Source organism: Euprymna scolopes, unplaced genomic scaffold, assembly GCF_053919585.1.
Source record: "Euprymna scolopes isolate OS-2025 unplaced genomic scaffold, ASM5391958v1 sca769, whole genome shotgun sequence".
Taxonomy (NCBI): Eukaryota; Metazoa; Mollusca; class Cephalopoda; order Sepiida; family Sepiolidae; genus Euprymna; species Euprymna scolopes.
The window spans coordinates 203-15,499 of NW_027633845.1; the positions used below are offsets into that span (position 1 = coordinate 203).

The window sequence follows — 15,297 nt, forward strand, 5'->3', positions numbered from 1 at the left end:
TAGATTGTTTTTAAAATTAAAAAAATGCGCAAATGAATTGACATCTGTTCCTTTATAATTTATATAAAAATTATTTAGGAAAATAACCAAACAAAACGAAGTATTGAATTTTCATTGAAAAAAAATCGAAATTTTATTTTAATGAAAATTTTAAACTAGTGAGGAATTTCCAATTGTTGTTGTTATTATTATTATTATTATTATTATTATTATTATTATTATTATTTTTATTATTATTATTATTATTAATAATAATAATATTATTATTATATTATTATTATGTTTATTATTATTATTATATTATTATATTCTTATTATTATGTATATTATGTTATTATTATATTATAATTATACTATTATTATTATTAATATTATTATCATTATTATCATATTATTATATTATTTTTATTATTATTATTTTTATTATTATTATTATTATTATTTTATTATTATTATCATTATTAATCTTATATTATTGTTAACTTTATTATTATTATTATGAATATTATTTTTTATATTATTATTATGTTATTATTAATAATATTATTAGTAATATAACTACTATTATTATTCGTATTATTATTATATTAATGTTTATGGATTAATATCCGTACTTATTATTATTATTATTATTATTATTATTATTATTATTATTATTATACTATAACTACTATTATTATTCGTATTATTATTATATTAATGTTTATGGATTAATATCCGTACTTATTAATATTATTATTATTATTATTATTATTATTATTATTATTATTATTATTATTATTATTATATTAACATAGTATTATTATTATTATTATTATTATGTTTATTATTATTATATTCTTATCATTATTATTATGTTATTTTTATGTTTATTATATTATTATTATTATATTATTTTATTTTTATTATTTTTATGATTATTATTATATTATCATTATATTATTATTATTTTATTATTATATTATTATTATCGTTATTATTATTATCATTATAATATTGGCTCACAAGGAGCTTATTATTATAATATTGGCTCACATTATATTATAATATTGGCTCACAAGGAGCTTATTATTATAATATTGGCTCACATTATATTATATATATATATTATAATATTATATATATTATAATATTGGTTCACATTATATTATATTATATCACATTATATTATATCACATTATATTATATTATATCACATTATATTATATCACATTATATTATATTATATCACATTATATTATATTATATTATAATATTGGCTCACATTATATTATAATATTGGCTCACAAGGAGCTTATTATTATAATATTGGCTCACAAGGAGCTTTCACAGCGATCTCTTCTTGACAATTGCCTGTGATGTTCCCTGGAAGCTGCGTGACAACAAGTCTTACTAGGTTTTAAGTTTTCTTCACTTCTTGCGGTAAAAATTTGCAAATTAATTTGCGTGATCGCAATTATTATTATTATTATTATTATTATTATTATTATTATTATTATTGTTATTATTATTATTACTAATTAATTATTTATTGAAATAAAAATTAGAAATCCAGTTTTTAAGTATTTGAAATAACGTGGGTTTTTTTTTGCAAATGGTGTGTCAAAATACGAAGAAATAAATTGGATGAAAACGATTCTTTAATTAAAAAATAATAATTGCTAGTTATATAAACAACTGAAATTCATATTCTTTTTGGAACAAATATGTCCGTTATAATACTACATTTTGATCATCGTCCGAAGACCAATAACTTAATTTTCATGTAAGAGAAGGCCCACGTCACAGCACAATTCGAAACATTGTGCAAACCCTGTAATAATTGAAGGAAAACAGCAGGAATGGAATAAGGAAGTTAAATCGCAATCCAGAGATTCTTCAATCTGTCATGAATAATGTTTTGGAAAGAGCACAAATACGCGAATCTAAAAATCGACAACATTTCAAAGGCGTATTTTTTCATAAACAAAGATTGTTTGAATTTTGCATTTTAAAAAAAAAATTTCGAATGTCTTAGATAGATTGAGTTAAAATTACAAAAATATATAAAAAATAAAGAATATATTTAAGTTCAAAACCCTTCAGTGACTTTTTATCCAATCTGTATAAGAAGAAGTCCAATTTTTTTAAGACCAGGCAAATGTGCGATTTCTTTTAATAAAAATTATTGTTCATTAAAATTAAATTCTTTCAAATTCAAATCGGAATCGGGAATCGGAAAAATTGGTATCATGCACTAAATAAAATTTTTTTTGCATATAAATGTATCGAATATGTTTGTGTTCATTTAATTTATGTTTTTGTCTTGTGCAGAATCTCAAGTTGTAATTGACACCGTGCATATAGTCATGAGCTTGATCGGAATGCTTGGAATAAGTGCTTCTTATTGCATAATTTGGTTGTACACCCCGGAAATATATCCAACGAATTTACGGTAAGTCTATTAAATATCATGGTGTGCATGATTAACAAAATGGATACAATCGTGTACTACGTAATTAAAACTAATCGCATATGATGCCCTTAATTAATATTATTGACACAACCACATAACCCGGCTCTTTAGCTGACTTGTGTTCAACTGATCGTATACAGTTAGTTGTTGCGTTTGTTTTGAGGTTGCCTTTTTCTTTTTTGTCAATTTTTAGGTATTGAACAAGTAAGTTTATAAGTATATAAATTATTAGCCGAAGGGAAGTAAAGATTGCTTGATCATGAATCGCAAGGCCTGATCATGACCCCATTAATTTTAGTTGTATAAAAATATAAGACTAGCATAATTAATACATTCGGGTGGATTTAGACAAAATTGCGGTTAGGGGTTAGGGTTAAGATTAAGGTTTAATCTTTTACTTTTTAATTTGATATACTTCTTAAACGATTTCTGTGAATTTTATCGTAGATTTTAATAAGTTATTGTGAGATTTTTATCTCTATTTTCGTGAATGTGTCATTTCTTCCTATTTATCCTTTTGTGCTGTTTTTACTTATATCAAATTTTACCTATACCGCTTTTACCGTGCCATTTTTACCGGTACCATTTTCATCTGCGTTACTTTTACTTAAATTAATTAACAGGTATAGACTGGGAATCAGGATCGCCGACTAATTCATATTGATGCTTCGATTTAATTCAATGTCTGCTCAATTTTGCTTTGAACTGCTATGCTGTTGGCGCATTTATTAAAGCTCATAGAAGTATATTCTAAGGTCCAAGGATCATCGTTTAGATATTACCTTTTCACCGGTTTAATTGAAATCGACGGTGAAATAATTTCTGATAATGTCTGTGCTGGCCTCTTTTTCGTGCAGGATTGAATATGAGGTATTTAAAGAGACCATAGTAGCCACTGAGGAAATGGTAAGCCCAAGATGAGATCACTGCGTAAACATCGGCTCTAAAGAGAGAAAACTCCTTTTAACATTCGAAGAGCAAGTCGTTAACTTTCCGTTTTGAATATCACATATTATTTCGTTGGTGCAAAAATAATGTCGTTTTTGGCGTTCACCTTCAGGTCAAAAAACATTATTTTTGCACCAGCCTAATAGGTAAGGAGGAGGAACCTGCACATCATATTTTCACAGCGATCTGATAAGGACGACATAAAATTAATACAAACAAATACTTATTGTCTGTCCTGTCGCCAATTCTCATATTCAGTATAGCTGCATTTATGTTAAGCCTTTTCCTAAAATATACATACGGATGTTGATTATAAAACATCTTCGTCGGGAACTAAAAAAAAAATGTATAGTTGTCCTATTCTTATTTATGCATTTAAAATTGATTACTTTTATTATTAATTAGGGTTAGCGTCTTATTGGCAAACATTTTCTCAGCGGCTTATTACTTTCAATTATGTTTGACTCGATACTGATATCATACTCTGCAAAAATTACCTAATTGTTAGAACATATTTCCAATATTTGGGAAAAATGACTCGTTCAGTCATACTATGACGTCAAGACGTCAAATGTCAATATATGATGTCCTTATATATATATATATATATATATATATATATATATATATATATATATATATATATTACATGGTGGTCACTACTTATCAAGGCCCGGAAGCCACTTGGGGATAAGGGTTATTGCGTGTAGAGTAATCAATGGGTTAGTATCGTAGTAATCGTTAGTATTGGAGATTTGATAAAGTGTCTTACTTGAGGGGGCGGTTCATCAGGAATTTGTTTATGTTGGACTTGAAGACATCCAAGTTGTAGTCAGGTGGGAAACAGACAAATGGTAGAGAGGTCCACGGGCGTGCACTTCTAAGAAAGGAGCTTTGTTCATGGAATCTTCGTTTTTATTTAGGCACAGATAAAGAGTGGGGAAAATTATTGACAGTGATTTCAGCTAGACGTGTGTTTATCGTGAAAGATTGGCGAGGGGGGACCAGAGATTGGAAATCAGACGAGCACTTGCCATGGAAATAACGATAAAACAAAGTCAGGCTCGCAACGTCTCTTCTGTGGGAGAGAGGTTGCAGGGAAGAGAAAAGGGCACCTCTTCCCCCACTGCACCACTTGCTCAAGATCAGAGGAGAGAGAATCAGAGATAACTTTGTCATTTACGGTCTTTGATGTGTTGCCATAGATGGTCGTGTCATCAGCATAGATTCAACGAATGATTTAAGTATGTGTTTTGGGAGATCATTGATGTAGATCAGGAAGAGAGTTGGACCCAGGATGGACCCCTGGGGGACTCCAGCATTAATTCTCTGGTCCTCTGATTTCTGCCCATCAACCACTACTCTTATAAGCCTATCAGAGAGAAATGATTTGATAATTGAGAAAACATTTCCAGTTATACCGTAGCTAGAAATCTTGCGAAGTAGGCTTTTATGCCATACCTTATCGAAGACCTTTGATATGTCAAAATCAATAGCCCTAGAAAGGAAGCCTTTGTCGAGAGATTAACTAATCCTATGAGATATAACCGTTAGCACATCTGCTGTAGATCTAGCAGAATGGATACCATATTGCATGTCACTAAGAAGGTTGTTTCTGTTGAGGTGGTTGACTACTTCTCTATTTAATATGGATTCCAGCAGCTTACTCATGTCACACAGGAGACTTATTGGTCTGTACTGAGAGGGAGATGACTTATCACCTGAATTCTTAAATATAGGGCATACAAACGAGGTTTTCCAGAGTGTTGAGAATCACTTCTCCTTGGGGCAACACTTAAACAGTTTTGTAAGTATGGGAGCAAATTCTGGTTGAAGCTTTTTCAGCACTATAATTGAAATGCCGTCAGAGCCAGTTGCTTGAATGGAATCAAGGTTCTTGATTAGCTTGGCGACTTCACGCACAGATATTTGTATGTTGCATAGCGTGTTGTCTGTTATAGGAGGAAATACGGAGAGGTGATGGCCTTGGTCGCATAGGGTAGAATTAGCTGCAAAGTTCTTGGCAAATAGTTTGGCCTTGTCTGATGATGACGAGATGACCTCAGGTCCATTGATGATGGTTGGGATAGAACGTACGCTTCTGTTCAGGATCCTGTTTGCTATTTGTCAAAACTGTTGGGAACCAAGCCGCTGCTCAGCTACTTTGGATTTAACGGAGTGAGCATATAGCTCGATTGCATTTTTTGCATATATATATATATATATATATATATATATATATATATATATATATATATATATATATATATATATATATACTGTTTTCACAAAATCAAGACAAAAAAGATCTTATTGATAGCAACAAGTTGTGTATTTTCATTATACGTTACAATCATACTGTGACAGTTCGGACAATTTCAAACCTTATATCGTTTGAAAATATTCACAAGAACGGCCTATATTCAGACGTTGAGAAAACACTATTTAACTCTCAATTTAATTCTCAACGTCTGAAGAGAGGCTGTTCTTGTGAATATTTTCAAAAGATATAAGGTTTGAAATTGTCCAACCGCTGATGAAACGATTGTAACGTATAATGAAATGTTGCTATCAACCTGATCTTTGTTGTTTGGATTTTGTGAAAACAATATATGAATTACAAAAACATTAATCACCTTATACTGACTTAAACTTTATTATTATATGAACAATTACCGAATTCTCACCTATCTGAACATAATAAAATAAATGTTATATATATATATATATATATATATATATATATATATATATATATATATATATGTGTGTGTGTGTGTGTGTGTGTGTGTGTGTGTGTGTGTGTGTGTGTGTGTTTTACAGAGACCTACACATTCATTCGTAATGGGCTCTTCTATTCATTATATAAAAATAACAAGTTTAATACTCTAGTGGGGGATTATCACTATCTAACGCGAGACTACAGACTGTCTAACTCCACAGCTGGTAAATACCGACAACCTTTTTTATATTCACTTTTTTGTCGCAATATATATATATATATATATATATATATATATATATATAAAACTCAAATGACCTTGTAACGAGTGATGTAAACCACTTTTAGGTTTACGACATCCGGTTGCTCATGCGCACATAAACATTAACCCATTCTTTTTTCAATAACATTATTTACAACGCATTCCTTTTCAATAACATCTCTGTATTATTTATTTTAACTTATGATCGGAATTCTCAATTCCAAATCTAGTTTCCCAGGTTCGAATCTTCGACTATCCTATCTCATATTTACTCTATTACAAAAACAGGTGGCAGTAGGAAAATCATGTTTAATTTTCGATTTTTGAGCGATTATGCGGAAAAATAGGTAACTTTAGATGAATAGGGAGGATTTTTTTTTTTCATGTTTGAGTGATCCGTCCGTGATTTTTCATTTTAATATACTTTCATAGAAATGTTTCTGTTATGTCTAAAAAAAAACTATTTTCTTTACGTCGCAAGTGTCACGCTCATACATGAATCTCATAGCTAATATAACATACTGACCCACCGGGTCACGGGTAGTCTAGTATATATATATATATATATATATATATATATATATATACAGAGAGAGTGTAGCCCGAATATGAGAAAATTCAATATCAGGATGAAAAAAAAGGAAGCCTTAACTTAATATATATATATATATATATATATATATATATATATATATAGAGAGAGAGAGAGAGAGAGAGAGAGAGAGAGAGAGAAGAGAGAGACAGAAAGAGAACGAGAGCTAGATATATGTAGCCTCGTATATATATATATATATATATATATATAATTTTATATATGAGGTGAATTTATTCGACACAATATGATTCAACTAAAAAAATAAATAAAAGCTAACGTGAATTAAGATTAAAGTTAAGGTGTATTGTGGGCCCTCATCTCTTTTAAAAAACCTTCTTAAACTTTGTGACATTTTTCCATTCTATGGAGGTCAGGCGCGAACGAACACTCCATAATTTTATTATACCATATTTCTTCAAACTGAAACATAATTATCAAAGTATACTTACACAGATAGGTATGAAAAGGTTTTATTAAAGTGTGTGCCTATTTCCATTCTATGGAGGTCAGGCGCAAACGCAGACCCCACAATTTTATTATGCACTCCCTATTTAAGTTAAAACATACTTATCAAAGTATTTTTATGTACATCTATATCAAAAGCCCTTGTAAACGTTTTTTTTTTTCATTTTTTATTTATATACTTTGGGGACCAGGCGTGTACGCAGACCTCACCATTTTTATGAACCACCGTTCTGCCAGATCAAACATACCCATTTCTGATCCTCGATAATCTTCTATCATTATATGTAATCAGTTTTTTAAATAGTCAACCATATAGGAGCCTATTCATGACCACACACACACACACACACACACACACACACACACACACACACACACACACACACACACACGTTCAGCTTTATATATATACTAGCAAAAGTACTCGCCGTTGACCGGGTTCAAAAACAGCCTACAGAAAATGGACTCTGATTTATGAAAGTATGATAGGTTATGAAAAGGAAGGGTTGTAAAGAGATAGCTTCGAATTTGGGGGTATCAAAATCAAAGCAAAATATGATGAAAGTAAAAAGAAAATAGATAAACCCCATAATTTATTATACCATACCTGTTCACTCTGAAACACTTATCACAATATTCTGTGGATCTATATTAAAAAACCTTGTTAAACTTTGTGACATATTTCCATTCTATGGAGGTCAGGCGGAACGAACATCCCATAATTTTATTATACCATATTTCTTCAAACTGAAACATAATTATCAAAGTATACTTACACAGATAGATATGAAAAGTCTTTATTAAAGTTTGTGACTATTTCCATTCTATGGAGGCCAGGCGCGAACGTAGACCCCACAATTTTATTATACCATCCCTATTTAAGTTAAAACATACTTATCAAAGTATTATTATGTACATATATATCAAAAACACTTGTAAACGTTTTTATTTAATTTTTAAATTTTTTATTTCCATACTTTGTGGACTAGGCGCGAACGCAGACCCCACAATTTTAATGAATCATCATTATGCCAGATCAAACATACCCATTTCTGTATCAATAGATCTTCTATCGTTATATGTAATCAGTTTTTTAAAATAGTCAACCATACAGGAGCCTATTCGTGACCAGACACACACACACACACAGGGACGTTGTATATATATATATATATATATATATATATATATATATATATATATATATATATATATATATATATATGAGATACCTCAAGCATCACTCAACTCAAAATACAATTGCTAATTACTTTGGACTTCTACCCAATCATGACGGGACAAGAGCATGTTACACTGGTTGCTTAAAAAGGTTATGTTCGAAATTCCCTGCAGATTCCTGAGTCCGACAGAAAGATGCCCGACTCCAACAAGATACACCTGTTACTGAGGTTACATCAATCAAAACTTTGCGAAAATATCAGTCCAGATGAAAAGAATAGTCCGAAGAATCCAAATAATATGAATAATCAATCCTCATCTCAAAAAACTCATAAACGTAATGTTGACTTTTTCTTTTGTTCATTTCCAGAAATGTTGGCGTTGGAATGCTTGGAATATCTGGAACCATTGGAAACATGCTTTCACCGTTTTCACGCGTTGTGGTGAGAAATTTTTATTTTTTATTTTTATAGCATATCCTTTTCAGATCTCTCGATAAAAAAAAAATACAGTGCGAGAAAAATATGCACGCTCCCATTTTCATATTCAGATATATATTTCCTTATATTTATCCTAAAGCCTGCACTATCATCCATATACACACATATTAATAGATACATACACACATACAAATGCAAATACGCACACAGTGAGCTTGACAAGTCTATGGCATAATTTCTAGAGTCTCGCTTCCATTATTTTGTCCTCTAGTCCTTATATTCTATTAGCCTGGGTGCCCGGCGTTTCCCAGGTGTTTGGAGGTGTGTGTTGAGCCCAAAAAAAAAGTTGTATTAGGCAGGCAGGCTCGAACCCGTGACGCGAAGGCGGAAAAGAAACTGGAGGTGTGTGTAATTAGGCCAATATGTATATCCGCGCATCAAGGCCTTCATTCTGGACATGCCTGGATGACCGCTATGAAATTCTTTTAGCATTCTCTTTTGCAGTGTGGTCGGTATGACGACTCTGTCTGCATACAATAAAGTCTGTGAGCAAATCGAAAATGGCGAAATTTTTTAGTTTTTCTTTGACTTGTCATTTAGCTGCACCTGGTTTTTCGTTCTTACAATGAATTCATCTGCTGCCTTATTGATGTAGTTCCCATAAATCAAATAAAACGATCCAATCAATTCCGAAGAGGCAAGAATTTATACCTGGAAAAACTGACACTTTTGTAGAAAAACATTTTGATCCAAGGGATACACTGCAATTAAATTCTCCATGAATTTTAATCTCTTGCCGGATACTCCTTTGGCATTTTAAAATGTTTTTTCAAGTTTTGGACACCCAATCCTCTTCCAAGTCACTTCGTCGATAATTGAAATATCGCTACCTGCATCCAAAAGTAGTTTCACTATGTGACCATTTATTTTGCTATTGACAAATTTTCTTTTACTTCCTTGTCTCACTTCTTCTTTTGACAATACTACATTTACTTTAGACTTAAATTTTTATCTTTGTTTATTTTGTTTAGTTCGCCACTGGGATGCTCGGTGTCCGACTTAACCATATTTGGCACAAGATTGGTCTTTAAAAGCGCAATTTTTCTTAAGTGCGAACCCGCACACCTCCAACATTCAAAACGTTTTCCTTTGTTCTTGGGAAATGTTTTTTGTTTTACCATTAGGACGTGGGATGTAGTTTTTCCCTCTATCTTAGTGGTATCCCTTTTCATATTTATCAATTTCTGCCATTCTTCTGTCATTTTTTTGCAAGTTAATTTCTGGATCTTGCTCCATAATCGATAAAATCTTTGACCTTAAATCCTTGTCCTTGGTGCTGTCAGTCCCTAAACAAATATATAACACTTAAACATGTCAACTGACAAATCTTTTAATTTAAATAGTTCACACTGGGCGTTAACTTTTCCTGCATATGTGACAATATCATCAGTTTCTTCCTTTGCATGTTCAAGCACTTATACCTTGTATGAAAAAGGCTGTCTCTTTCACCAAATATCGAGTACAAAATTCGAACTGTTTCCGACAAAGAAATATCTTCCAGTTTCTTTGGTAAAATCAAATTCGTAAATGTTGTATTTTCCTCCTTACCTAATTTCTGAAGTAAGATTGTGATTCTTTTCTTGTCCGACCATTTCTCACATCTTTTTGTAAAAATTGTCTCGAACCTACGATAATAGGCAGGAAATGTATTACCACGTTCTGGGTCGTATTTGAACTCCCTTAGAGAGTTGGCTATACCCTCTGCCGAAAAAAATCTAGATGCGCGATTTTCAGATTTTTGTGACAACACAGTTTCACATAATAGATAATTCTCTGTAGTTTGCTGAATGACGAGTGATTCAAAACGTTCTTGCTGAATCAAGATATGTTTTTGAAATTCAATTTGAGATTTTTGCTGAGCGATCAAGCTCTGTTATTGTTTTCGTTTACTCCGTTATTTGTTCGGAAGACATTTTTTAACGCACAAATACAAAGTCAACGTATGCAAAATTTTGTTCCAAAAAATAAAATGTTCCCCTTCAGATATCGTCACAGAAAAAATTTTTTGTCAGCACTTGAGAAATATTAAAAGAGAAAAAAATTCACCATACAAAATATCGTTTATATAGTTTACAAATTTTCAGAGATTCCTTTCGTCTTTTTCAAATACGTAAACTTCTTTTAAGAATTTTTTTATGACAGAGAAACAATTTCCACAGTACAATTCGTTTTATCGAACTAACCAAAAACAAAACACCTCCGAATTGTTTTTCAACACGAAACGATATGACGTCAACTTTTCAGAAAGTTCAAAGAGAAAAACGCCAATAAGAATATAAAAATTTGTACTTGCGTGAATACTCGTCTTTCGCTTTCTAAGAAGTATTTCCTTAATCGGATATAAACTCTTCGAGATTTTTATTTTTTATTTCGCGTTCAGCACGTGCTCACTTTTTTCTTTTACTGAGTTCGCATCTCGTCTACGTCGCCAATTTAACATGCGCTAAGGTGGCCTATCAATTCGGACAATCAAAGATAAAGTATTCCGTGAAAGGGATAAATAAATATACACTGTGGTTTGAATACTGGAAGGGAAGTTTATTTACGTATTTACATAGAGACAAATAAAGCGTGTTAATGTCTAGGGAGGAAGTCTCTGTTTTACTACAAGGGTCCGGTGAAAACCGGTGACTCGGTTCCTTATGTAGAATGTTCCGGGTTGGTTATCTATCTCAACATAACAGATACACTGTCTCCACACCCGCAAGGGTTTTGCATTTCATCTACCAACACATCTTTATATCACCGACGAGGACGACCACTTCGGAATAGCAGTATTGAAAAACCAAACATTTTTGATATTTCGGATCACAGACTTTTCCACTGGACCACTATTCCTCCGACCTGGCAGTAATACACCGGAAAATATTGAATTAATTCTGATAATGGATTGCCCAGGTTGTATGAAATTCCTTTTCCTATAACTATTATTCGCCATTCAAATAACATTGCAATATATGTGCTAAACAGCAAAATACGTGTTGATTCATAGCTGAAGATTTTGATAACCGCATTTCATTTCCTCTGATGATATCCGCCATTATTGAAAATCCATGGATTAAGGAAATAAACATACATTCTCTCTATATATATTCCTTGTGTCAAACAATAAATTTTTAACACGAATATATGTCTTTATATTTTGATTGACAGAATTTAACTTTAATCATTAAACTTATATATTGCTCTATTTTTAAATATTGAGCTTTACCTTTTAATATCTAAGAGGATAATTCACTTGATCTTTAATTTTGTTAATCTTGGACTTATATATATATATATATATATATATATGTATATATATATCATATATATTATATTATATATATATATTATATTATATATATATTATATATTATATATATTATATATATATATATATATATATATATATATATATATATATATACACACACACACAAGCAGTTCAGCCCGGCTTTGCTCGGGCGCTATGTAATGTTCATATCTTTACGTGCATATATATATATATATATATATATATATATATATATATATATATATATATATATTAAAGGTTTGACTCATGTCCAGGTAACCTACATCTAAAATTCCAAGTATTTAGAACCAAAATTGGAGGAGGAGTTTGGTAGAGTCTGCAAAGGTAAAATCTTTAAATGTTGACTTTTTGGCAGCCAAATGTTCGCTCCAAAAGTGATTAAAACGGTTGCTGAATTCCTGAATGCCGTTTATGTAAAATTAAAAATGTTTAGACCCAAAATTGGCTGAATAGCTTGCTAGAAACCGCAAAGATAAAATCTTTTGAAATTTATCTCCTTGGCAGCCAAATTTTCGGTCAAAAACCGATTAAAAACTTGCCCTATTCCTGAATACACTTTATGTAAAATTCCAAATTTGTATACCAAACTTTGGTTGAGTAGTTTGGTAGAGACAGCAGAGATCAACTTTATTTTAAATTTGACCCCAATTTTGACACCTTTAACATTTATTGTGTTGGGCTCAAATCAAATTAAAAAATTTGATCCATGTCCAGGGTCAAATTGTTGAACTTTGACCCCTTGATAGCCAAATTTCTCGCCAAAAACCGATTAAAAAGATTTTCCCAAATCTCAATACCCATTATATCAAATCTCGAGTCTGTAGACTGAAAATTGGTAAAGTAGTTTGGTAGGGAAATGTACACACACAGACACTCACCTTTATAGATCGAAATCACAACTGAAACATGTGTGCACATATGTAACTAATATAAGCTTTATATATATCCATATTAATTATAATGTACCTTGTGTAATAATGCTTTCCTTTATAATGCAGGTATTGTATATTCCATGGTTGCCTTCATCAGTGACCGGTGCCGGAAATATACTCGCTAGTTTCCTGCTGTTTTTATTGCCAGAATCACGTGGTCACCAGTTGCCATCAACAATGGACGAAGTTAGACGATGGAAAGAGGAACGCCTGGAAAAGAAATTGGCATTGAAGAACAGATATGCGGACAAATATGACGACGAAAACCTTTGATAGTCTTTTTTTTATATATGGTTTATCAATAAAGATCTGTTTACCGAAGTATTTAGTTGTTTCTTTTATTATTTTTTCTTTTCTTTTCTGTCAGCTTTAGATAATTATTTAATCATTTGAACTCATCGGAAGGTGACGGCAGTCAGGTGGTTTACGACATTGACTGACGATGCGGATATCCAAAGTTCGAATCCAGTTCGTTCTGCAAAATCACTTTCATTTAACCTAAAACGTAACGCAACATGCGGTCGCAACCGAGATTGAACTCATTACACAAGTTTGTAATGTAATCCAAATCTTGCCCAAAACTGAATAATTGATGCTTCGCTAGGGCTATCAAGAGTATTTTTTTATCGTGACGTCATCACTAGATGGGTTGCCTACCACGGCTTAGGAGAGGTCCATCTATTCTAGAGAGAAGGATAGATCGTGGCAGTTTCCCAACCTGCTATTATTACCTCGTAGTACAAATGGTTACCCATCTGGTACTGGTCAGTTTCAACGTTGCTTAACTTCGGTGATCTAGTAAGAACTGGTGTGTCAGTGTGATTGTATCGTATACTTTCATTTAGGACGTTGGAAACATTCACGTGGTCCCTCCTAACTTATTTCTGGATATATCAAAATGCATTCTTGTGTATTAAATTTCGTAATAAATTTGTATTTTGAATTTTAATTAAAATTTTTATTTTATTTTATGATAATGCGTTTATAATTTCAATAAATACTTGAATGAGCACAGCTTTCGCATTTATCCATTTATACATTGCAATTTAATTTCTATTCGTTACTTGAAATCGTTGAAACGAAACTAGTATATAAGAACATGAAAAGACACACCCCTCTGACTTTCTCTTTATCAATAAGAAACAAAGATCAAACTAATCGAGAAGACATAACTAATCTATAAGAAAAAGAGGAGATGACGGTGGTTAAATGATTGACGACGCAGATTGACAACATGGCTGGCAATCTTCACGTGGTTCCTACCGTAAGTACTTGACAGAATTACGACTGGAAATATATCATGGAAACCAATGCCAACAGTAGAATCTTCGGATTCATACGATATGATGATTTTAAATCGTTCCTGGTTAGATTTAAAATTTTGTTGTAGATATATATACTGTTTTCATATTACTAATCATATTTATTTTGTACTAGCAGGGCTACCCGGCGTTGCTAAGGACCGTATAAACAATGAGAAAATTTAAGTTGATTTTGAATATAATTGTTATATTCCTTGGAGAGAGGAATTTTTAATGTTTATGCATCATTTGCTATTTCGAGCAAAAGAATATTTTACCTAACCTAGGACGGCTGTTACATATCCGATTAAAGGAGGTTTTGACCAAAGTAAACACCCATCATCACAAGTGCATTTGAGAAGTTTTGTCACCGCACAAGCAGAATGGCACAGCTTATAAAATAAACTGCATATTTTTTTATAAGACAGGGGCGCGTTCGAAATGAATGTGCATTTCTAGAGCACAATTGAACCATGACATTTGACTTTTGTACGTTTAATTTGAACCCAAAATAATTTCATAAGATCAACAGTTCTTTGATAAGACAGGGGCGCGTTTGAAATGAATGTTTCTGTTTAGAGCACAACTGAACCATGATACTTGACTTTTGCATTTTAAATTTTAATTCAATCCATTATAT

The 15,297-nt window shown here is 31.5% G+C and overlaps 1 protein-coding gene across 1 annotated transcript; it reads left to right on the forward strand.

The window, feature by feature from the left end:
• The first annotated feature begins 2,295 nt into the window (after positions 1 to 2,295).
• LOC145276234 (solute carrier family 22 member 21-like) lies at positions 2,296 to 13,680 on the forward strand. The gene is made up of 3 exons (XM_080127689.1): positions 2,296 to 2,434; positions 8,997 to 9,069; positions 13,423 to 13,680. Exons 1-3 carry the CDS (start codon positions 2,349 to 2,351, stop codon positions 13,627 to 13,629), a joined length of 366 nt encoding a protein of 121 aa, XP_079983815.1. The 5' UTR covers positions 2,296 to 2,348; the 3' UTR covers positions 13,630 to 13,680.
• The last annotated feature ends 1,617 nt before the right edge of the window (positions 13,681 to 15,297 follow it).

Coding starts and splice junctions, on each gene's coding strand:
- LOC145276234 (XM_080127689.1), top strand. CDS start 2,349: ATGAGCTTGATCGGAATGCTTGGAATAAGTGCTTCTTATTGCATAATT. Junction 2,435..8,996: donor ATATATCCAACGAATTTACG/GTAAGTCTATTA, acceptor GTTCATTTCCAG/AAATGTTGGCGTTGGAATGC. Junction 9,070..13,422: donor CACCGTTTTCACGCGTTGTG/GTGAGAAATTTT, acceptor TTTATAATGCAG/GTATTGTATATTCCATGGTT.